The sequence below is a fragment of the Triticum dicoccoides genome, chromosome 6B, assembly GCF_002162155.2.
Source record: "Triticum dicoccoides isolate Atlit2015 ecotype Zavitan chromosome 6B, WEW_v2.0, whole genome shotgun sequence".
Taxonomy (NCBI): Eukaryota; Viridiplantae; Streptophyta; class Magnoliopsida; order Poales; family Poaceae; genus Triticum; species Triticum dicoccoides.
In genome coordinates this window covers 685,259,688-685,287,163 of record NC_041391.1, presented here as the reverse complement: position 1 = coordinate 685,287,163, position 27,476 = coordinate 685,259,688, and the positions used below count along the sequence as shown (strand labels likewise).

The 27,476-nt window shown below is 48.7% G+C and overlaps 1 protein-coding gene across 1 annotated transcript; it reads right to left on the bottom strand.

Annotated features, from left to right (window-relative positions):
• Window positions 1-24,782: 24,782 nt before the first annotated feature.
• On the bottom strand, window positions 24,783-26,131 carry LOC119323927 (thioredoxin-like protein CDSP32, chloroplastic). The gene has a single exon (XM_037597640.1). The coding sequence runs from the start codon at window positions 26,013-26,015 to the stop codon at window positions 25,107-25,109; it is 909 nt and encodes a 302-aa protein (XP_037453537.1). The 5' UTR covers window positions 26,016-26,131; the 3' UTR covers window positions 24,783-25,106.
• Between the last annotated feature and the right edge of the window lie 1,345 nt (window positions 26,132-27,476).

The following is a 27,476-nucleotide window of genomic DNA, read 5'->3' as shown; positions in this document are numbered from 1 at the left end:
GGAGTACCCACATGAACGTGGGTAGTGGGGGAAGTCCCCACAACCCTGGTCTACGCGCACCAAGATCCTCCCTTAAAAGAAATAGTATCATATCCCGAAGGGATAAGATCAGGATCCCTAAAAAAGGGGGGGTAGCGACCGGTGAGTAAGAAAAGGAGGGATTTCCTTCCTCCCCCTTTGACCAATGACCCCAGGGCCTTGGAGGGCAAGCCACCAGCTCCCTCCACGCCTATATAAAGGTGGAGAGGTGTTGTGGGCAAATCAGAAAGTAACTAAAGATCAAACTGAAATAAATAATGATAATAAAAGTGATGGCGATATGATACCGGGGCACCTCCCCCAAGCTTTAAGCCAAGGGTGGTGCCTGTACTCGTTTCTTTCTTCGGTGGTGGTGATGAAGTGGTGGCCTTGTCCTTCCATGCCGCCAATTCATTCATCTTTCTGATGATCTCACAAAGTGCACAATTCTGTTCCTCCAATGCAATAACCTCTTGCGCGAGCGCCATATTTTGAGCAAAAATTGCCTCAACGACCTTTAATGCATTAATATCAGATAAAGAAAGATCAGGATAAAGTTGAGAATAGAAAGTGTCTCCCTTTTCCACGACCTTGAAGGGGGACACCGAGTTGTTTTATCCTCCCTTGAGAATTTTTAGTAGTTTCAGTTTCTTGAGCTTTAGCAATATGAGAATCCAATAATTCACCAAGTGGAACAATATTATGAAGCAAAGTAGAAGCATATCATAAGCTGATGACTTTTTCCTTGCCTTGACGAATACCCGCATTTTGACACCCGGCTTACATGTTAATACTCGGCAGCGTGAGTGGCGGTTGGAGCAGGCTGCGGAAAAGGTTTTTTCTCAACATGGATGGCGACAACAACTGGCAGCATAACCTCCGGATTGATCCACCATCACTTTCGATGTAGGCATGGTGTTGGTCTATAGGACTCTACTGTTGTTGTTGTTTTGTTGGTTTAGTTTCATTTCTTTTGGGACACCGATAACGCCCACACATGTGGGCGTTACGGGGTCTGCCCACACAGCTTGTGTGGTGTTTGAGAGGATCAGCCCACACGCCTACGTGTGGGCAAAACAACTAGCGCCCACACGCATCTTTTTTCCTTGCAGTCCCTCTCACACGCCTACGTCTGGGCAAAATGCATAACGCCCACACGACCTCTCTCAGCCACCTAGCTCACAGTCCCGCGCGCCCCCGCGTGACAGTCACCACGCGTCCTCGCAGTCGCCATGGTCCAGACCCTCTTTAATTTCCGATTACCTGCAGTTGCCATGTCGCTGAACTATAGTTGCCATGTCGGACAACTATAGTTGCCATGGTTGCTCAACTGCAGTTGCCATGTATGGTCTGGTCTGCTCCAGTTGCCATGATTTCAAAAATTTACCAGTTGCCACCTACTAACACTAGGCAGTTCCCGTCGGTGTCAAAACCGGCGGATCTCGGGTAGGGGGTCCCGAACTATGCGTCTAAGGCTAATGGTAACAGGAGGCGGGGGACACGATGTTTAACCAGGTTTGGGCCCTCTCGATGGAGGCAATACCCTACTTCCTGCTTGATTAATCTTGATGATATGAGTATTACAAGTGTTGATCTACCACGAGATCGTAGAGGCTAAACCCTAGAAGCTAGCCTATGATTATGATTGTTGTTGTCCTACGGACTACACCCTTCGATTTATATGGACACCAAAGGGGGCTAGGGTTACATAGAGTCGGTTACAAAGAAGGAGATCTATACATCCGAATCGCCAAGCTTGCCTTCCATGCAAAGGAGAGTCCCACCCGGACATGGGATAGAGTCTTCAATCTTGTATCTTCATAATCCAACAGTCCGGCCAAAGTATATAGTCCTGCTGTCCGAGGACCCCCTAATCTAGGACTCCCTCAGTAGCCCCTGAACCAGGCTTCAATGACAATGAGTCCGGCACGCAGATTGTCTTCGTCATTGCAAGGCGGGTTCCTTCTCTGAATACTCCATAGAAGATCTTGAATATGAGGATCGTGTCCGGCCCTGCAAAATAATTTCCACATACCACCGTAGAGAGCACAATATTTTACAAATCCAATCTGCTGACAACCCTTCATAGCGTGACATCACGCCACAGCCGGTCATTATTCGAACCGTTTTCCTCAACCAGCTACTGCAGATATTGCGAGGCGGTTTTCTTGGCACGTCTTGTCAAAGCAGAGATCGTGTCCCCTTATCACGGGATTCTCATCAATACGGGTACGGGTAACCCAACCGTGCCATCGTGGCACTTGGGGAATAAGCGAGTTTACCGGGCAAGTGGGGAGGTGCAGGATCCCTGCTGCCTTTATAAAGGGATAATGACTCCCTCTTTCACCCACGCCTTCTTCTTTCTCTGCTCATCCATTCCCCCTCGCTCGAGCCCTAGCGCCCAGGCGTTCGTCTTCTCCACCCAAAGAGGTCTTCTAAAAATGTCTGGATGTGGAGCAGGAGGCAAGTGGATGGCCTCTACCGTCCGGGAGAAGGATATCAAAAAGCTTCGGGAGGCCGGGTATCTGGCCAAGAAAATCGGCCACCGTCTTCCGATGGCGGGACAGATCATCCCTACTCTGGACCCTCATGAGAGGGTTGTATTCCTCCCTCATTTTGTCCGCGGGATAGGGTTTCCCCTCCATCCATTCGTTCATGGCATCATGTTATTATTACGGGATTGATTTTCATGATCTATCCCCCAATTCCTTCCTCAACATCTCGACATTCATTGTCGTGTGCGAGGCCTTTCTCCGCATCCCGCCACACTTCGGCTTATGGTTAAAGATTTTTAATGTGAAGCCCAAGGTAGTGAGCGGCGAGCACGCCGAGTGCGGAGGCGCCATGGTGAGCAAGATGCCCAATGTCGCATGGCCAATAGGTACTTTCAATGATTCTATCAAGGAGTGGTAGCGCCAGTGGTTTTACATCACTGAGCCGCGCGGCACGGAGTGGGCTGCTGCTCCCGAATTCCGATCCGAAGCCCCCCTGCGGCTTACGTCCTGGCCCAAGAAGGGCCTGAACTGGTCTTTGTCCAACGAACTGTCGGTGCTCCAAACACGCGTCAAGGATATGGAAGACAAGAACATCAAGCTTGTCAATGTAGTCCATGTGATGTTAGTTCGACAGATTCTTCCTTGTCAACACCGAGCTTGCAATTTATAGGAATTCGATCCGACCAAGCACCAGACCCTACGGGAGCTCTTTGGTTCCTCGCACGAGGATATCTGGAAGGTGCTTTTTAAGTCTGGAAAATCGTGGCCGGACTCCGCCGAGGACCGTGGGTACCGACTGTCCTGCCTTGCAAGTTCGATAAGTCACTGTTTATGTTTGGCAATTCATATGTTTTATTTGCATATCCTGAGGAAAATGCTTAAAGTACTTTCCACAATTCTCCTAGGGGTGGACGAAGAAGGCGGGGCGGATCTACAGTCCGGCCCCATTGCCGGAAGAACCGGCCGGCCCACTTCTGACGAAGATGCTAGTCCCGGCGCCTTACAAGGCGCCGAAGAAGAAGGTCGAGAAGGAGGCCAAGAAGACCAGGGGCGGCCTCCGTCGCCGCGGCGCCTCGAACACAAAATCCAAAGACTCCAATGCCCATTCTTCCTCCGAAGAGGACGAGGAGGAGGTAGAAGATGAATCCCCCGCGGGGGAAGAAAGAAAAGGACGGCCTCCACATCCTTGGAAGCCGAATCGCCTAAGAGGGGAAAAACTCCTCTTCCAGAGGAATCCTCCGCCGCTGCTGATAGCAGCCCGGAGTGGGATCCCAGGGCCCAGCCCCTGGTGAACTCGTGATTATACAAAACCCGAACATGCTTATGTGTCCAGGCTCATCATGGCATAGTACTTTAATCTGAGCCATACTTTTTTGCAGTCCGGTGAGGTCCCGCACCGAACAATCCTCGTCAGAGGATTTGTTACCTTCGGATGCTATGGAGAGCGGGACACCCCCGAAGGCCCCTACCCCCAAACATGTGAATGACACCGAGGTGTCGTCCTAGAAGGACCCAGACAAGGGGGGGGATCGTAAAGGCGGCACCAGGAGGTCAAACTTCAGGGGCCGGACATATGGGAGAGAAGGCTCCCATGGGCGTCGTTGACGGGGGCGATCTCGAATTCGGCCCCCAGCCGAACACTGTCCCGGAGACCTCTACGGCTCCATAATCAGGCAGGAGACCTTTGTCACGACCGGTTTTTCAATAAAATGATTATTGATAAAACCGATCTTTTAATCCCAGTATAGGAAAAGTCATCCTTTCTGGTAGATAACACTTGATAAACAGAGAACCAGTAGCATCAAATATATTACAGGGTTGAGCTGAGGCTGCTCAACAATTTATTACAAACTCGCCAATATCTTACATATGGGCGGTTATGACACAGGGGTGTGGTGGTATGCTACTAGCTCGAGGAAACGTGGTGGCAGATAACTTGACTTCTACTAGCAGCACATCGAGCGTCGAGGTGAGGCTCGATGAATTTATTTCTGGTTGCGGAAGCGGATAATACAATGACCAAGACAGGATCGCACGGGACTGACTGGGACTCCTCTAGGCGTCGGACTCGCTATGAAACTCTTCATCCATGAGATCGCCTTCATCAACATCTGGCCAAATCAACAAGCCAGGTGAGTACTTTGAAAGTACTCGCAAGACAGTTCGGACAAAAGATATAATCAATGAATGCATGAATGCATCGTGAATAAAGAATGATGCTCATATAACAATGGTAAGATTTGCCGGACTTGATAAATAAAATAAATAATTGAAAACCGATCGGGTGTCTGGAGCGGCGCCTCGAAAGGTAAATAAATAAAATGCATGCCGCAGTCGGGCGTCTAAGCGACACCACATAAAGGGCTTTAAAAGAAATGCCACAGTCGGGCGTCTGAGCGACACCACATAAAGGGCTTAAAAGAAATGCCACAGTCGGACGTCTGGGCGACATCACATAGAGGGCTTAAAAGAAATGCCACAGTCGGACGTCTGGGCGACATCACATAAAGGGCTTTAAAAGGAATGCCACAGTCAGACGTCTGGGCGACATCACAGACAGGGCTTAAAAAGAAATACCACAGTCGGACGTCTGAGCGACATCACAGACAGGACTTAAAAAGAAATGCCACCGTCGGACGTCTGAGCGACATCGCAGACAGGACTTGCAACAAATGTAAATAACAGATATGCCGCCGTCGGACGTCTGAGCGACATCACAGACAGGGCTTGTAACAAAAATAAATAACAGGTATGCCACCGTCGGACGTCTGAGTGACATCGTAGACAGGGCTTGTAATGAATGTGAATAACAAGATTAGTCCATCCACAAGAATAATCTTTTAACCGGATTTATCACACATAAATCCCACCGGAGTTTTGTCACTGAGGCTGATACCTGACAAGATAAGATGAATGTAGTACTTGAACAAAGTACAAGATAATTGAAGGATTTGAGACTCTGCAGAGTTTGGATGAACTGACCACAGCCAACGGATTTCCGTAGTCACGAAGGACTAGTTCCGTTTATGGTATTTCAGTAGAAACACATTTAGCTAGTACACACCCATTTCACCTCACGATGCCAGGAATCAACCTGGACAACGTCCAAGAAAAACTTTGAGACGGGGAGGCCACAACCTCGAATAGCATGGGATCAAATTTCTATACGCGCGCTCTAAGGGGTGCCCCCCTCTCGGTCCCAACCGGAAACACCCATGCCCCCTGACCGGATGACGGGCTTTAATCCAGGGCCATGGAACCCTCATCCCGGCCTCTCTACTTGGTGTGTACCAGGAAAACGATTGCAACTTACTATGCCATATCCCTTGCGGAAAACATGTGGCAGCACAGGAAGGAAATGAAGGGAATATGATTCGATCATGTTGACACTGTTGTCAAAAGGACTGGCCTAAGCCTGGCATGTCACAACACTGCCATCTTACCCATCCTCAAGCCAACACATGGCTATGCAAATATGTATCCAACAACATAATGCTTTCCGAAACTTACTTTCTGATTATGTGCATGAAACATAATATTTAAAGTGATCTTCCTAAACATGCCATGACCTTGCTACAATGCAAACATGCAACAACACTCATCATATCAAGAGTTCAAACATGCTTGCCTGGTTTGGAGTAGTCGGAGTCAAACTGTGCGAAGTTTGCAGCTCCGTCGCTTCCTCCAGAATCTATGGCATAAGAAAAATATGCACGTAACGTAAATACCGCGAGTGTATAGAAAATATTCCCAATAAATTCTCAAATAAATCTTATAAAAAAACTAGACAAAAATCTAAAGAGAACAGAAAAAGAATTGATCAAAAATACTTTTCTGATTAAAAGTTATAAGAGTTTTGGTCCAAGGACCCATCTGTAATGAAACAGAAAGTTTCCAGGGGGTTCTGCGGAAAAGTCCAGATAACGTTTCGTTTAAAAGAAACGGCTGAGAGACTGACAGGCGGGCTCCACCCGTCAGGTTTGAATTTTCAAACGAGGGAAAAACATAGCGCGATGGCGCTGAGAGGTGCGGTGGTCGCCGGCGGCGATCCACGGCGAGGCAGGGAGATCGGAGAGTACCTCTGTGTTCAGGGTGCCATTCCGCGTTTGTGGGGGGTGGTGGTGGTCACCAGCGAGTACCACGTCGGCGGCGACGCTTGCTCCGGTGGACGGTGGTTCGGGTGGTCGTGGATCTCGCCGGAGAGAGTTGCGAGGTCAAAATTGAGGTGGGGGTTATCTTACTAGAGGTGGTACGAGGCTACGGTCGAAAGTAGGGCGGCGGAGGGGTTCTCACCGGAGAGAACGATGCCAGAGCCCGAGGCGGACGGAGGTGGCCGGAGTCGAGGAGGAAAGGCCCCTCGAGGCTCGTTCCGTGTCTGGGCGGGGTCTGGTGAGATGGTGGAGTCGTGCGGAGGCGAGAGCAAGCTCGGGGTGCTATATATAGCCGGCCCGGGTCGGTTGCCATGAACGGATAAGTCTGGCGAGTTGATTACGGCGGCGCTGTAGCTGGACGGTCGGCTTAGGAGCTTGAGCATCGCCTAGGAGGAGTATTGGAGCCGTTCCCGTGTCCAACTCAGCACGGGAGGGCTGGTTACGGTCTGCCCTCGATGGAACGGCCGCACGGCCCGTCGGCGGCAGAGAGCGTGCTCTGCGCGTGCCAAGCCACGACGACGGTGCCGCATGCGTGCGCTGGCAAGGAGGTGGCCACACGGAGCCACCAGGACGCTTGGGCGGCGCCGAACGGCGTCGCGCCGCAGTTTTGCCCCCTGTCGTCCGTTACGGTGGTGCAGCCGCCGCAAAGCACGCCGGCGCAGGCGGGCCAGGGCGCCACCGACGTCAGGAACGCGCCAAGCGCTCGTGTGAAGCTCCGGACAAGAGGGATAGGCTGCGAGCAACGTGCCAAGGGCACTGTGGGCTCGTGACCGAAGTTACTGACGGAGATCGACACTGATCTTCTGAATTTTCTGAAAGTGAACAGTACTGGTGCATGCAAGGTGTTTGACAGAATGATTCTAGTGTGTAGGGATTTTTCCTTGAGATGGTTTTTGGTGGAGTGGTCTCTCATTGCAGCTAGAGGTGGCCTGAATTTTGGTGGAATTTTTAGAGAAGTGTAGATATCAATTTCATCAAATTTGGCCAATCTGGTCCAACCTTGCAGAGGGTGGAATTTGAAATATTTGAGAAGAAGAAGAGTGGATCAAGATGGTTCTAGGTTGTGGGTACAAGGGACTATCCATGGGTGTTGAGTTGAGGTCAAAAATCAAAAGCATTAGGGTACTTGCTTTGCAAATCACCTAGGCTCAAAAGAAAAGACAGAATTACTTTGGGAGGAGAAATAATTGGAATAAAATCCAAAAATGGATTTTATTAGTTTGGATAGAATGTTAGGGTTGAACCAAAGTGGAATGAGTGGTTTTTGAGAAAATTTTACCATAGGAGACATGGTAAAATTTAGAAAGGATCAAAACCAAATAAAAGCCCAAAAACCAAAAAGGTTTTTCCTCTCAGAAGAAACTAAATCCAATAAAGATTTTTGCTGAAAACAAAACCACAAAGAAAATTTTTGGAGTGTCACAGCACCTACCCCCTTAGGAAAAATCTCGTCCCCGAGATTTCAGCTGATCCTTAAACAGGTGTGGGTGCTCTGTCCGAAGGAAATCCTCTCTCTCCCAAGTTGCTTCATTCTCGGTGTGGTTGCTCCACTGAACTCTGAAGAATTTGATGGTTTTCCGTCGGGTCCTCCTTTCAGACTCTTCTAATATTTTTATGGGGTGCTCCCGGTAGGTGAGGTCCAGTTGTACGTCAATATTTTTATGAGATACCTGCTTCTCTGGATTGCCTACGTACCTTCTCAATTGTGAGATGTGAAACACGTTGTGGATATCGGATAAATCCCTGGGTAAGTCTAGCTGGTAGGCTACCGTGCCTCTTCGAGCCATTATACAGAATGGTCCTATGAATCTTGGTGCTAGCTTTCCCTTAATCCTGAATCATTGCAGACCCCTCATAGGAGAGACTCTTAGGTAAACAAACTCTCCGGGTTCAAAACTGATTTCTCGATGTTTCCGATCGTAATAACTCTTTTGTCGACTTTGAGCTGTCTTGAGTCGATCTCTAATTGTCTTAAATTTCTCTTCAGCCTCTTTGAGCATATCTAGGCCGAAGATATGGCTGTCTTCGGTCTCTGACCAATTTAGCGGGGTACGACATCTTCTGCCATACAGAGCTTCAAAGGGTGCCATTTGCAAGCTGGCTTGATAACTATTGTTGTATGCGAACTCTGCATATGGTAAGCTTTCTTCCCAACTGGTTCCGTAGGTGAGGACACAAGCTCTCAGCATATCTTCTAGGATTTGGTTTACGCGTTCGGTCTGCCCATCGGTCTGGGGATGGTACGCGGTGCTGAATGCTAGTTGGGTACCCAGTGCATGTTGTAGGTGATCCCAAAATCTAGAGATGAACTGTGTGCCTCTGTCAGACATGATAGTCTTTGGGACTCCATGCAGGCAGACGATATGGGCAAGATAAAGCCTGGCCAGTCTCTGAGTGGAGTAAGTCGTCTTCACTGGAATAAAATGTGCCACCTTGGTTAACCTGTCGGTTATGACCCATATGGCATTATTTCCATGTCGTGACCGTGGTAGTCCAACAATGAAATCCATTCCAATCTCGTCCCATTTCCACTCGGGTATTTTGTTTGGTTGCAACAGCCCGGCTGGTTTCTGGTGCTCGGCCCTTATGCTTTGACAAGAGTCGCAACATGCAATAAACGTGGCTATGTCTCTCTTCATACCGTGCCACCAAAAATTTTCCTGAAGGTCTTTGTACATCTTTGTCCCCCCAGGATGGATTGAGTATGGAGCGGTGTGGCTCTCAGACAGAATTTGATGTTTGAGGTTCTGGATATTTGGCACGCAGATTCTTTCCCTGTACCATAATATTCCTTGCTCATCTACGTTGAATTCCGAGGCCTTGCCCATACTCACTTTCCTTTTTATGCCATCAATGCTGGGGTGTCCGTGCTGGGCTTCCTTGATCCTTTCCATCAGGGTCGGCTGTATTTCCAAATTTGCCACACTGCCTTCGGTAACCATTATTAAATTGAGTCGGGCAAATTCTTGTTGAAATTCTGGCCTCAACTTTGGTATACTGTCATCGTCTGTGCTGGGATTCCGACTCAGGGCATCTGCCACAACATTTGCTTTTCCAGGATGATAGTGGATTCCAACATCATAATCCTTCACCAATTCTAACCAGCGTCATTGCCGTAGATTTAACTCTGGCTATGTGAAAATATACTTAAGACTCTTATGGTCTGTGTATATCTCACAACGATTCCCAAGTAGGAAGTGTCTCCATTCCTTGAGTGCATGAATGACCACTGCTAATTCCAAGTCATGAGTGGGATAATTTTCCTCATGCTTGCGTAGTTGTCTAGAGACATACGCAACTACCTTGCCTTCTTGCATCAATACGCATCCGAGGCCTTTCCGGGATGCGTCACAATATACCTCAGAATTTTTGTGTATATCTGGCACAATTAGTACTGGTGCCGTTGTTAATTTGCTTTTTAGCTCTTGGAAGCTTTTCTCACATGCTTCCGTCCATTCAAACTTCTTGCCTTTCTTGAGCAACTGTGTCATGGGCTTTGCTATAGTGGAGAATCCTTCAATAAATCTCCGATAATAGCCTGCCATTCCCAAGAAACTCCGTACGTCCGTTACGTTGGCTGGTGGTTTCCAGCCAAGTACGGCCTTGACTTTTTCCGGGTCTACTGCAATACCTTCTTGGGTTAGCACGTGGCCCAGAAAACCCACCTACTTTAGCCAAAATTCACATTTGCTGAATTTTGCGTACAGTTGATGTTTCCTGAGTTCTCCGAGTACAATCCTGAGATGTTCGGCGTGCTCTTCTGGTGTTTTGGAATATATCAGAATATCATCGATGAATACCACAACAAACTTGTCTATATACTTCATAAATACTTTGTTCATGAGGTGAACAAAATAGGCGGGGGTGTTGGTTAGTCCGAATGGCATTACTGTGAACTCATACAACCCATATCTGGAGGTGAATGTGGTCTTGGGAATATCTTCAGTTCGCACTTTTAATTGGTGGTACCCTGATCTCAAGTCAATTTTTTAGAAGACTTTGGCCTGTGCGAGCTGATCGAATAAATCATTTATTCAGGGCATTGGGTATTTGTTCTTGATGGTGACCATGTTGAGAGCTCGATAAACAATACACAACCTCATTGTTCCATCCTTCTTCTTGGCAAATAAAATTGGAGAACCCCAAGGTGAGGAGCTGGCTCGTATGTATCCTTTCTCCAATAATTCTTTTATTTGCTTCTTCAACTCTACCAATTCGGATGGTGCCATTCTGTAAGGTTTCTTGTAAATAGGAGCGGTTCCGGGTGCTAGCTCAATGCTGAATTCTATTTCTCGGTCTGGTGGCATGCCTGGTAGTTCTTCTGGAAATACGTCTGGGAATTCACATACTACTGGAACCTTGTTCAGCTCAGAAACGTCCACCTTGTTTAATCTAGGTTGCCAAGGTATTTGTCTCTCTTTGGCTGAAACTTTTATTTTCTTCCCATGATGGTGTGTGAGAATCACAGTACGGTTGAAGCGGTCAATAAAACCTTTGTTGGTGGTTAACCAATCCATTCCTAGGATGACATCCAGTCCTTTGCTTTCCAGTACGATAAGGTTGGCGTAAAACTTCAATCCTTCAAATTCAATAACCACACCTTGACAGTAACTCTGGGTCACTTGCTTAATTCCAGGGGACTTGATGATCATTGATTTTTCCAGGGGAAGCATCGAAAAATTATTTTGCAAAGCAAAACTTTTCGAAACGAATGAGTGAGAAGCTCCAGAATCAAACAAAACCATGGCAGGTATTGTGTTGACGGGGTACGTACCGAGTATGATATCTGGGGCGTTCTGTTATTCCTCTCGGGTCACGTGGTTCAAGTGACCTTTCCGGTGGTTGTTGTTGGGGTTGAAATTGCTTCGCTTTGGTGCTGAATTATTTCCACCGTTATTGAGCTTCGGGGTTGAGCTCCTTGGCTTGGGGCACTGCTTGGCATAGTGCCCTTCTTCTCCACAAGCATAACAGGTAACGCCTGGGCGATAGGTGAACTCTTTGTCTCTTGCATGGAAATTCTTCATTGGACGTGAATTATTCGTCGGGGTTTTGTGTGAATCCCCCTTCTGAAATTCCTTCTTGCTTCTGTGATTGCGAGCAAAAGTAGTCTGATCCCTTTTTCGTTTGCGGAAATCTTCCAGGCTACGTCGCTCGTTTTCCAGGGTAATGGCCTTATCCACCAGTGTTTTAAAATCTGGAAAGGTATGCACAACTAGCTGGCACTTAAGGGCGGGTGCCAGGCCTTCCAAGAATTTTTTCCATCTTCTTGCTCTCGGTCATGCGTTCTTCATTGGCATAGCGAGACATCAGAGTGAATTGGCTGTTGTATTCTGACACTGTCATGGCCCTTTGCTTGAGTTCATCAAATTCTTTCTTCTTGATTTTCATGACGCTCTTAGGAATATGTGCCCCATGAAAACCTTCTTTGAAATTTTCCCAGGTGATTTCATTTTCGTTGGGGTGCATGTGCAGGAAGTTTTCCCACCACGATGCAGCTGCACCTGTGAGATAATGTGGTGCATACAGTACTTTTTCACGGTCTGAACACTGTGCGATAATTAATGTTCTCTCCATGTCTCGAAGCCAGTCCTCGGCCTCAAGAGGCTTGTTAGTATGAGAAAATGTTGGAGGACGCGTCTTTTGTAACTCAGATAATTTGGATTGCGGTTGATACTGACCACGGTTACTTCCCATATTGATGAATTGGTTCATCATTTCCTGGTGTTGCTGTTGACTCTGTTCGTACAAACGACAAACTTGTGTAAAAGCTGTTTCACTGTCCTGTTGACTTGTCTGACCCTGAGTGAAATTGTGGTTCTATGGTGTGCCATAATTTTCTTCTGGCTGAGTTGGCATGGAGCGCGTCCAAGGACGAGACATCTTTCACTCTGGGGATATATTTTGTGAACTCGTAAGACAAGAAAGAGAGTCGCAAAAGTCAATAAAATCACACACAAGGAACATTTTTAAACTCCAGGATATTTTTGGAAACACACGATTGCGCGCGGAGAAGGACTAATGCATATCTTACACGCACGCATAATTATACATTACATCACTCAGGATATGCGTACATAACCCTGACATGTTATTTAAACTAGTGCACTCCTCCAGATCCTACATGGTGCGCAAACAGGCTACTTCTCACAACCTATGTACATATAAACATATTACACAAGTCGATACATCGCATGGCGTCTATGCGTACTCAGTCGGAGATGGTGAGGATCTCCCTTGGCCTGCCGAGGGTGAGACGCAGAGATGCTGGGGAATCAACTTCCTCCTCGCTAATAGGTTCCAGACGAGAAACGTTGTGCTGAGATGATGGAGCAGGTGTCGTAGGCGGGATAACACGAATACGAGTGGGTGGAATAGGTGGAGTAGCACTTATGGGAGTGGGTGCAACAAGTGGTGCAGAGCAGACGGGAGTGGGTGCAATAGCCTGGTTAAACTCCTCTGTGGTAGGCAGACGACGAGCAGAGGCGAGTATGGTAGGTGAGTGAGAGGCTGCGGATAACACAAAAGTCAGTGGTGGAGCGGTGTGCAGGAGTTCCTTCCTGTTAGCAGCACAACCATGAACTGAGTCCATGCGTGCAGCTACGAGGTCATCCACCATGCAGTCGAATGCTACCTCCAGGGCTCGGAGGTACTTGACAAGCATCTCAAAGGCTTCGTCTCGCTCTCCTCTGGGGCAAGAGAAAGAGTAGTGACAGGTGTAAGGCACATGGCATGGAAGGTAGCGGTAGCGACGGGTCTTCATTGCAGGAAGAACATCCCGAAGACGGGCTATCGTCTCGTGGGCAGCCATCTGCATAGCATGCCTTTCTGTAGGCATGGCTCTCCCCATGAATCGGAGGCGGCGTATTTCAGCATGGCCTCCCCTGAACTGCACCGCGGCCTGGTGCATAGTCAGACTGTCGTTGATCTTGTGTGGATAAAGCGTGAAGACTGGGCACACGGATGGCCCCATCGCGACCTGAACGATGAAGGAGAGGAGTTTGACGAACCCCTCAGGCATGTTGGCGAACATTTGAGACTCGCAGTCGTTGCCGGTCATCTACAAAAGTAGGCAAAAATTCTGAGTGATCAGATCATAAAATTTTATGTTGACTATCAGAAAAATGTCTACACTTGTAAAAACATGAATAACTCTATCATGCTAATAACCAATTAGCGATCGCACCTAGTGGCTTCCTACAGTCAGCCTAGCTCTGATACCAAGTCTATCATGACCGGTTTTTCAATAAAATGATTATTGATAAAACCGATCTTTTAATCCCAGTATAGGAAAAGTCATCCTTTCTGGTAGACAACGCTTGATAAACAGAGAACTAGTAGCATCAAATATATTACAGGGTTGAGCTGAGGCTGCTCAACAATTTATTACAAACTCGCCAATATCTTACATATGGGCGGTTATGACACAGGGGTGTGGTGGTATGCTACTAGCTCGAGGAAACGTGGTGGCGGATAACTTGACTTCTACTGGCAGCACATCGAGCGTCGAGGTGAGGCTCAATGAATTTATTTCTGGTTGCGGAAGCGGATAATACAATGACCAAGACAGGATCGCACGAGACTGACTGGGACTCCTCTAGGCGTCGGACTCGCTATGAAACTCTTCATCCATGAGATCGCCTTCATCAACATCTGGCCAAATCAACAAGCCAGGTGAGTACTTTGAAAGTACTCGCAAGACAGTTCGGACAAAAGATATAATCAATGAATGCATGAATGCATCGTGAATAAAGAATGATGCTCATATAACAATGGTAAGATTTGCCGGACTTGATAAATAAAATAAATAATTGAAAACCGATCGGGTGTCTGGAGCGGCGCCTCGAAAGGTAAATAAATAAAATGCATGCCGCAGTCGGGCGTCTAAGCGACACCACATAAAGGGCTTTAAAAGAAATGCCACAGTCGGGCGTCTGAGCGACACCACACAAAGGGCTTAAAAGAAATGCCACAGTCGGACGTCTGGGCGACATCACATAGAGGGCTTAAAAGAAATGCCACAGTCGGACGTCTGGGCGACATCACATAAAGGGCTTTAAAAGGAATGCCACAGTCGGACGTCTGGGCGACATCACAGACAGGGCTTAAAAAGAAATACCACAGTCGGGCGTCTGAGCGACATCACAGATAGGACTTAAAAAGAAATGCCACCGTCGGACGTCTGAGCGACATCGCAGACAGGACTTGCAACAAATGTAAATAACAGATATGCCGCCGTCGGACGTCTGAGCGACATCACAGACAGGGCCTGTAACAAAAATAAATAACAAGTATGCCACCGTCGGACGTCTGAGCGACATCGCAGACAGGGCTTGTAATGAATGTGAATAACAAGATTAGTCCATCCACAAGAATAATCTTTTAACCGGATTTATCACACATAAATCCCACCGGAGTTTTGTCACTAAGGCTGATACCTGACATGATAAGATGAATGTAGTACTTGAACAAAGTACAAGATAATTGAAGGATTTGAGACTCTGCAGAGTTTGGATGAACTGACCACAGCCAACGGATTTCCGTAGTCACGAAGGACTAGTTCCGTTTACGGTATTTCAGTAGAAACACATTTAGCTAGTACACACCCATTTCACCTCACGATGCCAGGAATCACCCTGGACAACGTCCAAGAAAAAGTTTGAGACGGGGAGGCCACAACCTCGAATAGCATGGGATCAAATTTCTATACGCGCGCTCTAAGGGGTGCCCCCTCTCGGTCCCAACTGGAAACACCCATGCCCCCTGACCGGATGACGGGCTTTAATCCAGGGCCATGGAACCCTCATCCCGGCCTCTCTACCTGGTGTGTACCAGGAAAACGGTTGCAACTTACTATGCCATATCCCTTGCGGAAAACATGTGGCAGCACATGAAGGAAATGAAGGAAATATGATTCAATCATGTTGACACTGTTGTCAAAAGGACTGGCCTAAGCCTGACATGTCACAACACTGCCATCTTACCCATCCTCAAGCCAACACATGGCTATGCAAATATGTATCCAACAACATAATGCTTTCCGAAACTTACTTTCTGATTATGTGCATGAAACATAATATTTAAAGTGATGTTCCTAAACATGCCATGACCATGCTACAATGCAAACATGCAACAACACTCATCATATCAAGAGTTCAAACATGCTTGCCTAGTTCGGAGTAGTCGGAGTCTAACTGTGCGAAGTTTGCAGCTCCGTCGCTTCCTCCGGAATCTACGGTATAAGAAAAATATGCACGTAACGTAAATACCGCGAGTGTACAGAAAATATTCCCAATAAATTCTCAAATAAATCTTATAAACAACTAGACAAAAATCTAAAGAGAACAGAAAAAGAATTGATCAAAAATACTTTTCTGATTAAAAGTTATAAGAGTTTTGGTCCAAGGACCCATCTGTAATGAAACAGAAAGTTTCTAGGGGGTTCTGCGGAAAAGTCCAGATAACGTTTCGTTTAAAAGAAACGGCTGAGAGACTGACAGGCGGGCTCCACCCGTCAGGTTTGAATTTTCAAACGAGGGAAAAACAGAGCGCGACGGCGCCGAGAGGTGTGGTGGTCGCCGGCGGCGATCCACGGCGAGGCAGGGAGATCGGAGAGTACCTCTGTGTTCAGGGTGCCATTCCGCGTCTGTGGGAGGTGGTGGTGGTCGCCGGTGAGTACCACGTCGGCGGCGACGCTTGCTCCGGCGGACGGCGGTTCGGGTGGTCGTGGATCTCACCGAAGAGAGTTGCGAGGTCAAAATTGAGGTGGGGGTTATCTTACTAGAGGTGGTACGAGGCTACGGTCGAAAGTAGGGCGGCGGAGGGGTTCTCACCGGAGAGAATGATGCCGGAGCCTGAGGCGGACGGACGTGGCCGGAGTCGAGGAGGAAAGGCCCCTCGAGGCTCGTTCCGTGTCCGGGCAGGGTCTGGTGAGATGGTGGAGTCATGCGGAGGCGAGAGCAAGCTCGGGGTGCTATATATAGCCGGCCCGGGTCTGTTGCCGTGAACGGATAAGTCCGCGAGTTGATTACGGTGGCGCTGTGGCTGGACGGTCGGCTTAGGAGCTTGAGCATCGCCTAGGAGGATTATTGGAGCCGTTCCCGTGTCCAACTCAGCACAGAGGGCTGGTTACGGTCTGCCCTTGACGGAACGGCCGCACGGCCCGTCGGCGGCAGAGAGCATGCTCTGCGCGTGCCAAGCCACAGCGACGGTGCCGCATGTGTGCGCTGGCAAGGAGGTGGCCACGCGGAGTCACCAGGACGCTTGGGCGGCGCCGAACGGCGTTCGGCCGCAGTTTTGCCCCCTGTCGTCCGTTACGGTGGTGCAGCCGCCGCAAAGCACGCCGGCGCAGGCGGGCCAGGGTGCCACCGACGCCAGGAACGCGCCAAGCGCTTATGTGAAGCTCCGGACAAGAGGGATAGGCTGCGAGCAACGTGCCAAGGGCACTGTGGGCTCGTGACTGAAGTTACTGACGGAGATCGACACTGATCTTCTGAATTTTCTGAAAGTGAACAGTACTGGTGCATGCAAGGTGTTCGACAGAATGATTCTAGTGTGTAGGGATTTTTCCTTGAGCTGGTTTTTGGTGGAGTGGTCTCTCATTGCAGTTAGAGGTGGCCTGAATTTTGGTGGAACTTTTAGAGAAGTGTAGATATGAATTTCATCAAATTTGGCAAATCTAGTCCAAACTTGCAGAGGGTGGAATTTGAAATATTTGAGAAGAAGAAGAGTGGATCAAGATGGTTCTAGGTTGTGGGTACAAGGGACTATCCAGGGGTGTTGAGTTGAGGTCAAAAATCAAAAGCATTAGGGTACTTGCTTTGCAAATCACCTAGGCTCAAAAGAAAAGATAGAATTATTTTGGGAGGAGAAATAATTGGAATAAAATCTAAAAATGGATTTTATTAGTTTGGATAGAATGTTAGGGATGAACCAAAGTGGAATGAGTGGTTTTTGAGAAAATTTTACCATAGGAGACATGGTAAAATTTAGAAAGGATCAAAACCAAATAAAAGCCCAAAAACCAAAAAGGTTTTTCCTCTCAGAAGAAACTAAATCCAATAAAGATTTCTGCTGAAAACAAAACCACAAAGAAAATTTTTGGAGTGTCACAACCTTCCTCGGCTGGAGGGGGTGTGCCTGCTCCACCGGCAACCTCTGTCCAACCAGAGGTGTCGGATACCTTATCGACAGCGCTAAAAAGTGCGTCCATCATCGATGAACACCGTGCCCTTATGGGTGCGATGATTGAGAAGATTCAGTCCGCTGAGAGTGGACTGAATAAATCCTGTATCAGCCTTATAAAAGGCTTTGAGGTATGTTTTATGAGATTTTGAAGAGTGTCATGGTATGTATAGTAGCCCCTGATACACTGTCCGGTGAAAGAGAGAACTAGGTAGAGGATCAAATTTATGTTCGCATGAGACTCGTTTGATGACATCTATATCTCTTCTTTTATAAACAGGCGTTTGTAGCGACTGCCGCCTCTCATACTGTGGAAGTATCCGGACTGAGGTAGAGTCTGGAACAAGTTGAAGGAGAACTTGGCCGAGTGAAGAAGCAGTTGGAGGATAACCAAGGTATGCCGGAACCTTGTTCATTTAGCACAAATGAATAAGTGTGCCTGATGAAAATATTTTTATTGTGTGCTCTAGGGGCGATGGACGAAATTGAGGCTCTTAAGAGGGCTGTGGCCGAAGCCGAGAAGAAGGCAGCCGCAGAGCAGGCTCTTCGCAAAAAGCACGAGGCCAAGGTTATTGAAGCTGAGCGAGAGCTTCGGGATGCCGTGAAGAAATGCGAGACCTTGGAGCAAAGTTTATCAAGGAAAGAATCCGAACTCGCCCAAGCTCGCCAAGATGCAAGTGATGCCCGGGAGGAAGCCCAAGGTGCTCTGAAGGAAATTCAGGAGGCGAGGAAGATTGCGGCCTGTAAGGCCTTTTCTATACAAAGCGGTCTTTTTGAAAGGAGAAAATCAAGTTGATAATTTGAATTCTGATTTCTCCAGGGGTGTTTGCGGAGCTGCCATGCAGCATATCTGATGTCGCCCAATTCTACCGAGCCGAGGAAAAGAAGACTGCGGAGAAACTCTTCTGGTTGCAGTATTTGGCGCCGAATTATCCGGTGCCATTTGTCGATCAGCTGAAGCAGCTGATCGAACTGCACAAGGCGGCCGAACTAGCCATGAAGGATTTGATTATCCAGCTATAGCCCGCCGAGCCAATTCCAAGCAGTTACTTCGGGCTCGTGAAGCGGCTTGTGAGTGCCTGCCCTCGACTTGAAGTCATCAAGCGGTCGGTCCGTATGGAGGGTGCGCGAATGGCCTTCGCCCGCGCAAAAGTGCACTGGGGGAAGATGGATGCGGAAAACCTGATAACCGAGGGACCGTTAGAGGGGAAGGAGCACGGCAAGCCCGAATTATATTATGATAGTGTCCTGAAAGGAGCCCGCCTTGCGGCGGAGCAATGCACCAAGGACATTATATTTTCATGAATACAGTCATGCTGTCCTTTGTAATGTTGAACAAGGTCATTTCTATTATTTATTGCCTGTTATGTGAAAGTTTTTCCTCCTGTGCGGCCATTTCATATATATTAATTCTGAGAGTTGGCCAGTCGTCGGCTTCTGCGCCCACGTAGGAAGTACGGGGGTGTTCAGGATAAACCTAAGCACTCTTTATCCCATTTTTTGGGTCCTTGAAGGAGGTGTTCAGCACAACAAACCAGGCAATCGGACTATAGCGCTTTATCACTCTCACTTAGCCATAGGAGTTTGACAAAAGGAAGGTAGGCGCAACCCCTGGTGTTCGGAAGACCGCACGAGGGGCTCTATAAGCACCTGATCGGAAAAGAAGCCGATCCATCGCACGCTGCATTAGCTATGGCATTATGGGGAAGAAATCCTTAAAGATTTTACAACCTCTCGAACAGCTGACCAGCTCTCGCCGTATCATGACAGTCAGTTTTCTGCTTTCTCTACTGAGGCGCTCGTCCGGAAGAACCGGGACACAATCGCAGTAGTTCTCCCTATGCCACCTTAGCCGATATAGCGGAACGTAAGGTACCAAAACATGGGAGCCGGGCAAACCCAACTATTTACCCAAGACATGATTCGGAGCTGATGCATATAATGCTATAAGTTCAGGGTGCCGAACGACCGTGAAGGTGGTCGGACTTTATTGCCATATTTATGGGTACAATGAAGTACCTGGCGTATGAAGGCATATCATGATGTACAGATGCCGTTATGACGAAATGTGTCAATAAAAAACGATAGTAGATAAGCGTCATATAAATCTACATGTTGTATTCGAGTAATACGTCGATGCGTATGAGTATAGGTGATGTGATAAAAAGAAGTATGATAGCGGAACCTGCTGAGACCAGGCGGGAGGAAGTTGCATGCGGATTCTGAGTGTATTCAGATTGTCTTCGAGGGGAATATCTAAGGATTCCCTTGCGTGCTCGAGCTGATTCCATGTCGCCAGTCCTGTCCTGCGCAAAAGTGAACCTGTAAAGGAAATGCGAGAAATATTTGTGTGCCACGGAGCGGTTGAGCCACAGTATGTGGCCTTTCCCAGCTTTTGCCGGAGTGTTTAATTGAGCTCCGGACGAGCCGGGCTATCATGCCGCGAAGTAGTTCGGACTCCATTATCGGTGTCCGTGAGCTTGGCCGTCGACTCAAGGTTCGATTGAAAGGTGCCACTCGTTGCTTCTTTTGTTAAAGCGGCGGTATACTCTTCGGCGCCGAGATGGAGTTCGGCTTTGCCATTAACCATTATGATGCCGCGCGGGCCGGGCATCTTAAGCTTACGGTGGGCGTAGTGTGGTACCGTGTTAAAGCGATCAAACACGGTTCGCCCAAGCAGTGCGTGATAATTACTGCGGAAAGGGACGATGTCGAAGACTAACTCTTCGGTACGGTAATTGTTTGGTGATCCAAAGACTACCTCCAGAGTGATGGAGCCAATACAACTGACCTCCCACCTGGTATAACACCTTTAAAGGTGGTTTTAGTGGGTTTGATCATCGAACGATCAATACCCATCTGGCGCACTGTGTCTTGATACAGCAGGTTTAGACTGCTGCCTCCGTCCATAAGGACTCGTGTGAGGTGGAACCCGTAAATTATTGGGTCGAGGACAAGTGGTTGGTATTGGTCGGACGATCTGTACGATCGAAAGTGATCGGCCATAGTTTGTATTGTGGGGCGACTTGCTCCGTTAAGTTGACATCCCTAAGAGTGCACGTCCGTTCCTGTTTGGGGATGTGGATGGCGTTTATCATGTTCACCGTTTTGACTTGTGGGGGGAATCTCCTTTGCCCTCTTTTGTTTGGTGATCGGGGCTCCTCCTCGTCGTCATCGCTTTGAGACCCTTGCTCCTTATTTGCGGCACCTGACCTGCCGTCTTGTTTAAAGACCCAACATTCTCTGTTGGTGTGATTGGCTGGTGTTCCTGGGATGCCGTGAATTTGGCATGGACGATCGAGTATGCGATCCAGACTGGACGGGCCCGAATTGTTCTTTTGGGATGGCCTTTTCTGCTGACCGGACTTAGAGCCACTGAATCCAGCGTTGACTGGCGTGTCTTTGGCATTGTCACCGTTTTTGCGACGCTTGTGCTTGTTACGTTGTGGTTTGTCGTTGTTGTCTCTGGCTTTTGATGTGCCATGATTGCTTGTTGTGTTGTTGCTACGAGCCAACCAGCTATCCTCGCCAGCACAAAAGCGGGTCATGAGTGTCGTGAGGGCTGCCATGGACTTTGGCTTTTCTTGGCTGAGATGTCGGGCAAGCCACTCGTCCCGGATGTTATGCTTAAAGGCCGCTAGGGCTTCGGCATCCGGACAATCGACAATTTGGTTCTTTTTAGTGAGGAACCGAGTCCAGAATGTCCTAGCTGACTCTCCAGGCTGTTGAGTTATGTGACTTAAATCATCAGCATCCGGTGGTCGCACATAAGTTCCCCGGAAGTTATCCAGGAATGCGTCTGCCAGGTTCTCCCAACTTCCGATGGAGTTTGCTGGCAAGCTATTCAGCCAATGTCGAGCCGGTCCCTTGAGTTTTAGTGGGAGGTATTTGATGGCGTGTAGATCATCTCCGCGGGCCATGTGAATGTGGAGGAAGAAATCTTCTATCCATACCGCAGGGTCTGTAGTACCATCATATGATTCGATGTTCACAGGTTTAAACCCTTCTGGGAATGTATGATCCATTACTTCATCAGTGAAGCATAGGGGGTGTGCGGCGCCTCTATGCCAGGCTACATCATGACGCGGTTCAAATGAGTCTGATCTGTTATATTCGGCCCGGCCGGACTTGTTTTTAGTGTATCCGGCGTGACGGTCATCCTCAAGCGTTGTGGCGCGCCCCCGCGATCCGTAGATCGATCTTGACTGTCTTGCTTTGTTTTCCAATACGTCTTGCAAGTCCTGCGTGTAGCCCCGGGCCTTAGTATTTTTGTTTGATTGGCGGTGGGGTGCGGGCTGGTGTTCTGGTTAATTGGCCGCTTTGTCTCGGCCACGAGGTGGCCGGTCAGCCGCATCATGTGTTGGTAGTGTAGGCTTTGATGCCTCCTCCTTGAGTTGAGGTAGCAACCTGCGCTTTGGGTAACTTTTAGTTGTGCGCTCGAGTCCGTATTCCTCGGTGGCCAGGACCTCGGTCCATCTATCAGTTAGCAGGTCTTGATCAGCTTGAAGCTGTTGCTGCTGTTTTTTTAGGTTTTTGCAGTGGCTATAAGCCGGCGCTTGAAGCGCTCCTGCTCGACGGGATCCTCAGACACGATGAATTCTTCGTCGCCAAGGCTCACTTCGTCTTCGGAGAGGGGCATGTAATTTTCATCCTCTGATTCTCCATCTGTTGCCTGCTCCTTAGGGCTAGCTTGCCCATCCTTCTGCTCAGCCTGCTCGAAGTCTGGCTGGGTGGGATTGTTTTTGTCTTCGGCACCATCTAGATTGCTATCATCTCTTGTGCCGATATTGCTATTTTTGCTATGTCGGGGCTTAGAGCGCCGTCGATGACGCCGAAGCTTTGATTGCTTCCCCAAGGGATTATCCTCCATTGCCTCATCGCCATTGTTTTCTTTGGGGGTGTCCACCATATATATATCATATGATGAGGTGGCTGTCCAGCGGCCTGTGGGCGGTGGTTCCTATTCTTCTCCTGCATCGTCGTCCGTACCGTCGATGTCTTCGGAGTCGAAGTCGAGCACGTCGGTTAAGTCATCGACAGTGGCTATTAAGTGGGTGGTGGGTGGGAAACGAATTTCTTCATCGTCCGCTTCCCACTCAAGCCAGACATAGTTCGGCCAAGAGTCTCCTGATAGAGAGAGAGAACTTAATGAATTTAGCACGTCGCCCAGGGGTGAGTGCTGAAAGATATCCGCGGAGGTAAACTCCATGATCAGTGCCCAATCAGATTCGGTAGGCACGGGCGCACGCGGTTCGGAACCTATAGCCAGAGACGAGTCCGAGGGTCCGATGACACAGATCTCTTTGGAGGTGAAGTCTGTGTTTGGCTCCAGCACCGATGAATGTGCGGCCTCCGTGACAGGGTCCATCCACCCGTCCTTGGATGGCGTGATCTGCTCCAAATCGAAGGCCGGGGAAGCCGCATGTGCGATATCCCGAACACCGTCCAATGGCAGATCTAAGTCATGCCCGTCGTGACTGTTCGGTGCTCCAGACGTGGGCTCGAATCCGTTGAAGATCAAGTCTCCGTGGATGTCGGCTGTGTAGTTCAAGTTTCCAAACCTGACCTGATGGCCAGGGGCGTAGCTGTCGATCTGCTCCAGACGGCCAAGCGAGTTGGCCCGCAGTACGAAGGCGTCGAATACGAAGATCTGTCCGGGAAGGAAAACCTCACCCTGGACCGTATCGTTGCTGATGATTGAAGGAGCCATGAAGCCTTATCGCGATGAGACAGTGGAACTCTCAATGAAAGCACCAATGTCGGTGTCAAAACCGGCGGATCTCGGGTAGGGGGTCCCAAACTGTGCGTCTAAGGCTAATGGTAACAGGAGGCGGGGGACACAATATTTACCTAGGTTCGGGCCCTCTCGATGGAGGTAATATCCTACTTCCTGCTTGATTGATCTTGATGATATGAGTATTACAAGAGTTGATTTACCACGAGATCGTAGAGGCTAAACCCTAGAAGATAGCATATGATTATGATTGTTGTTATCCTACGGACTAAACCCTCCGGTTTATATGGACACCGGAGGGGGCTAGGGTTACACAGAGTCGGTTACAGAGAAGGAGACCTATACATCTGAATCGCCAAGCTTGCCTTCCACGCAAAGGAGAGTCCCATCCGGACACGGGACGAAGTCTTCAATCTTGTATCTTCATAATCCAACAGTCCGGCCAAAGTATATAGTCCGGCTGTCCGAGGACCCCCTAATCCAGGACTCCCTTAGTTGCCATGTATGGTCTGGTCTACTACAGTTGCCATGATTTCAGAACTTTAGGAGTTGCCATCTAATAACACTAGGCAGTTGCCATGTAGCACTATAAAAAGGGCATGGCAAAAAAACATGTTCGGGTAAAAGAGAGAGTTGTCATGTGCTCACAAACATGCTAGGGCAGGTGCCATGTAAAAAGAAAGAGTTGCCCATCTGCTTACGTGCACTCTAGGGGCAGTTTCCATGTACCATGCAAAAACACATGGCAACTCGGGTAAAAGAGAGTTGTCGTCTGCTTACAAGCAAAGCTAGGGCAGTTGCCATGTACCCTGCAGAAATACATGGCAACTGACAGCTTTGGGTATGTGCGAGGAGACATGCGTGTGGGTGAAGTGATAAACGCCCACACACCAGCCCCTCTGCGTGCGTGAAAACTGGTGTGTGGATGAATTGCTAAACGCCCACACACCAGCCCCCCGTGTGGTGAAAAAAGGACGTGTGGGCGATCGGGTGAATGCCCATACACCAGCCTAGTCCTACGTGGCACATAAAAACTGCTAGAACGTGCCAAGATTCATCCGTTTCTTTTTGCTGGACTTTTCGAAATTGGCTGTATGCATCTTAGTTATGCAGAGGTCGGGTGTTATTCATAATGATTTGTATCGCTTGATGCTATATTTGAGATAATAATAAAAACGCCCTTTTATCAAAAAAAAAATAGGATGGCAAAGCTCCGATTATATCACAGTAAAAACAATATAATAAACTTATTACAATTTGCACTCGAAAATTCTATTACTGCTATAACCGTATGCGATTGGCGCCCAATACCAGGTAATTAAGAGCATGATGAAAATGTCTAAATATGAACCTATAGCATCGATTGATGCGGCAGTAACAAGTATATATAGTATAGAATTACATGAAGCATCAATTGCTTGTCTCTCAATTCATTTGTGCTGCTACTGCTACCTGTGACTGTGTAGGGTAGGGAACTAGGGATGATCCAACTTAATTCGGCTGGTGATGGCTTGGTGGTTCCCTTAGTTAGTATGTGACCCTGACGCCCTGGTAGCGGAGGATCTCGCCGATGAGCTCGCCCTTGCCGGAGCCGACGTAGCGGCCCACGATTTTCTTGTCCCTGATGAAGAGGAAGGTGGGCACCTCGACGACCTCCATGTCCTTGAGGAACTGCATGCATGCGTCGTTCTCGTCGCCGTTCATGCGCGCGAAGACGGCGGTGTCGGCCATGGAGCGGGAGAGCTTGACGACGGTGGGGTAGACCTTGACGCAGGGCCCGCAGTGCTTGAGCCCGACGTCCAGCACCAGCAGCTTGCCGTCCTCGCCGCTGTTCTCGGCCATGAGCGCCTCCACGTCCGCCCGGTTGTGCAGCTGCACGACGCCGGCGTGGTTGTCGCCGTAGTAGAGAACGTCGCCGGCGAGCTGGTCGGGGCCGATGCCCTCCTCCTCGTGCACCTTCTCGGTGCCCTTGTAGAAGGAGAAGTGCGGCACCTGGGTGATGCCCTCCCGCTGGCACAGCTCCCGCGTGGCCTCCGACTCGTCGCCCATGACGAGGAGGAAGTCGACGTCGCCGCAGGTGCGGCTGAGGTCCACCATGCACGGGTAGATGCGCTTGCTGTTCACGCTGTGGCTCGCCGCGAACTCCACCACCACCAGCCTGTTCTTGGCCTTCTGGAGCGCGCTGTCGAACTCCTCCGCGCTGTGCACCTGCACCACGCGCTCGTCCTCCTTGCTTCCGGACTCGGCCGGCTTGGCCTTCTCCTTCTCCGCGCCGGACACCGCGGCCCGCGGGCGCGCCACCACGCGGCGCCTCTGCGCCGTCGCCGGCAGGAACCTGACCTTGCTGCTGCCGCCGCCGCTGACAGGCGTGAAGCTAAGGCTTGCTGTGGCGGTGGAGCCGGCGAGGTGGCCGAGAAGCTGGGCGGTGGAGGCCATTGATGCACTATCTGTGCTTAATCGAGCTAGCTCGTGATGATGGCAACGAGCGAGTACTCCTGCTGACTGGCTGCTTCTAGAGAAGGGGGGAGAGCGCTTGAAGAATAGGATGAGAGGGGAGTTGGCCTCCAATCAAAAGCCATCCACTCAAGATGGTTTGTGGCTGGTGTTTCATTCAGCTCAGATTTTTCAATGATTTGCACTTGCATTTTTGTCGGCTTCTTCGTGAGACCACACACCTCAATCTGATTTTTTGCCCCACCTAGTCATGGCCACAACTAATTTGCTTTGAACTCTCGGGTGATCTGGGGTTTACTGGCAGGTTTCGATATTTTGATTGACTGAGATTTGGGTAGGACGAACATAAAACAATTTCAAAAATATCACCGAGATCCCGAACTCTACCAAACACCTGTCAAAACTCAACTAGGGATCTCTGAAAGCGTCACAAGCGCCTGCGAAATATCAGCGGCAGAATCTGCTTCCTGTCCACCAGTTCACACTTGACACTTCACAGTAACCCATCTGACGCTGATTTATCTTTGTAAGGCCATATGCAGTACTATTTCAAATATAGACCTTTAGAGTTTAGATTCATATCTAAAATATCATACACGCACTGTCATATGTCGCGGACTTTACAAATTGAATGTCACAACATTTTCACCACAGAAGATGCAACATAACAGATATTGTTGAGCATATTAGCAATTTTTCAATTAATTTAATCTAGAAATAAATCATGAATATGGCATTGACAATATTAATTCCGTACTGATATTTAATCACGTAAGCACTTACTAGGCGAGCAATGCTAGACGTACGGGCGTTGTACGGGGGATTTACAGGCTCGTTGACTGTGATTGGTTGGAATATGATTAAGGGGGACGGCCCCACCCTGAAAATCAGGGGGGAGCAATTAGATTAGGCCACGTTGTCATCCTGTAAAACCTTGTACGATCATCCTGTACGTGTAGTATTATTGCTTACTAGGCATATAGCAGAAACATGTAAGCAAATAGATAGTACGGCCGGCACAGAAATAAACAGGAGCGGGGTAAATGATTTATATACCCTCTGGTTTATAAACAGGAGCGGGGTAAACATGTATGCAATATATAGGCACGGTTGGGTAGGGAGATGTGGGCTGGACCCTTGTCAGAGTCTGGAATGACCCACAATCAGACGTCTCAGATTCGTGGCGCATCTGTTAAGGACTCTCCGTTCTTGAAAGGAGAAAATTAAGCGCACATATAACATAGGTCTGAGCTCGGCTCGACTCAATCACGAAACACGACATGAGCGCGGGCGAGGCCGGCGACGGCGGAGGAGCTTGTGGGAACCACTACTCTTCTTAAGCTCCAATAGCATGTAGAAGAGGATTTCTTATAAATTGGTCTAAACTTCCTACACTTCGAGGGTGGTACTGAACTTCTCACCTCATCCCTTACTATATTTCAA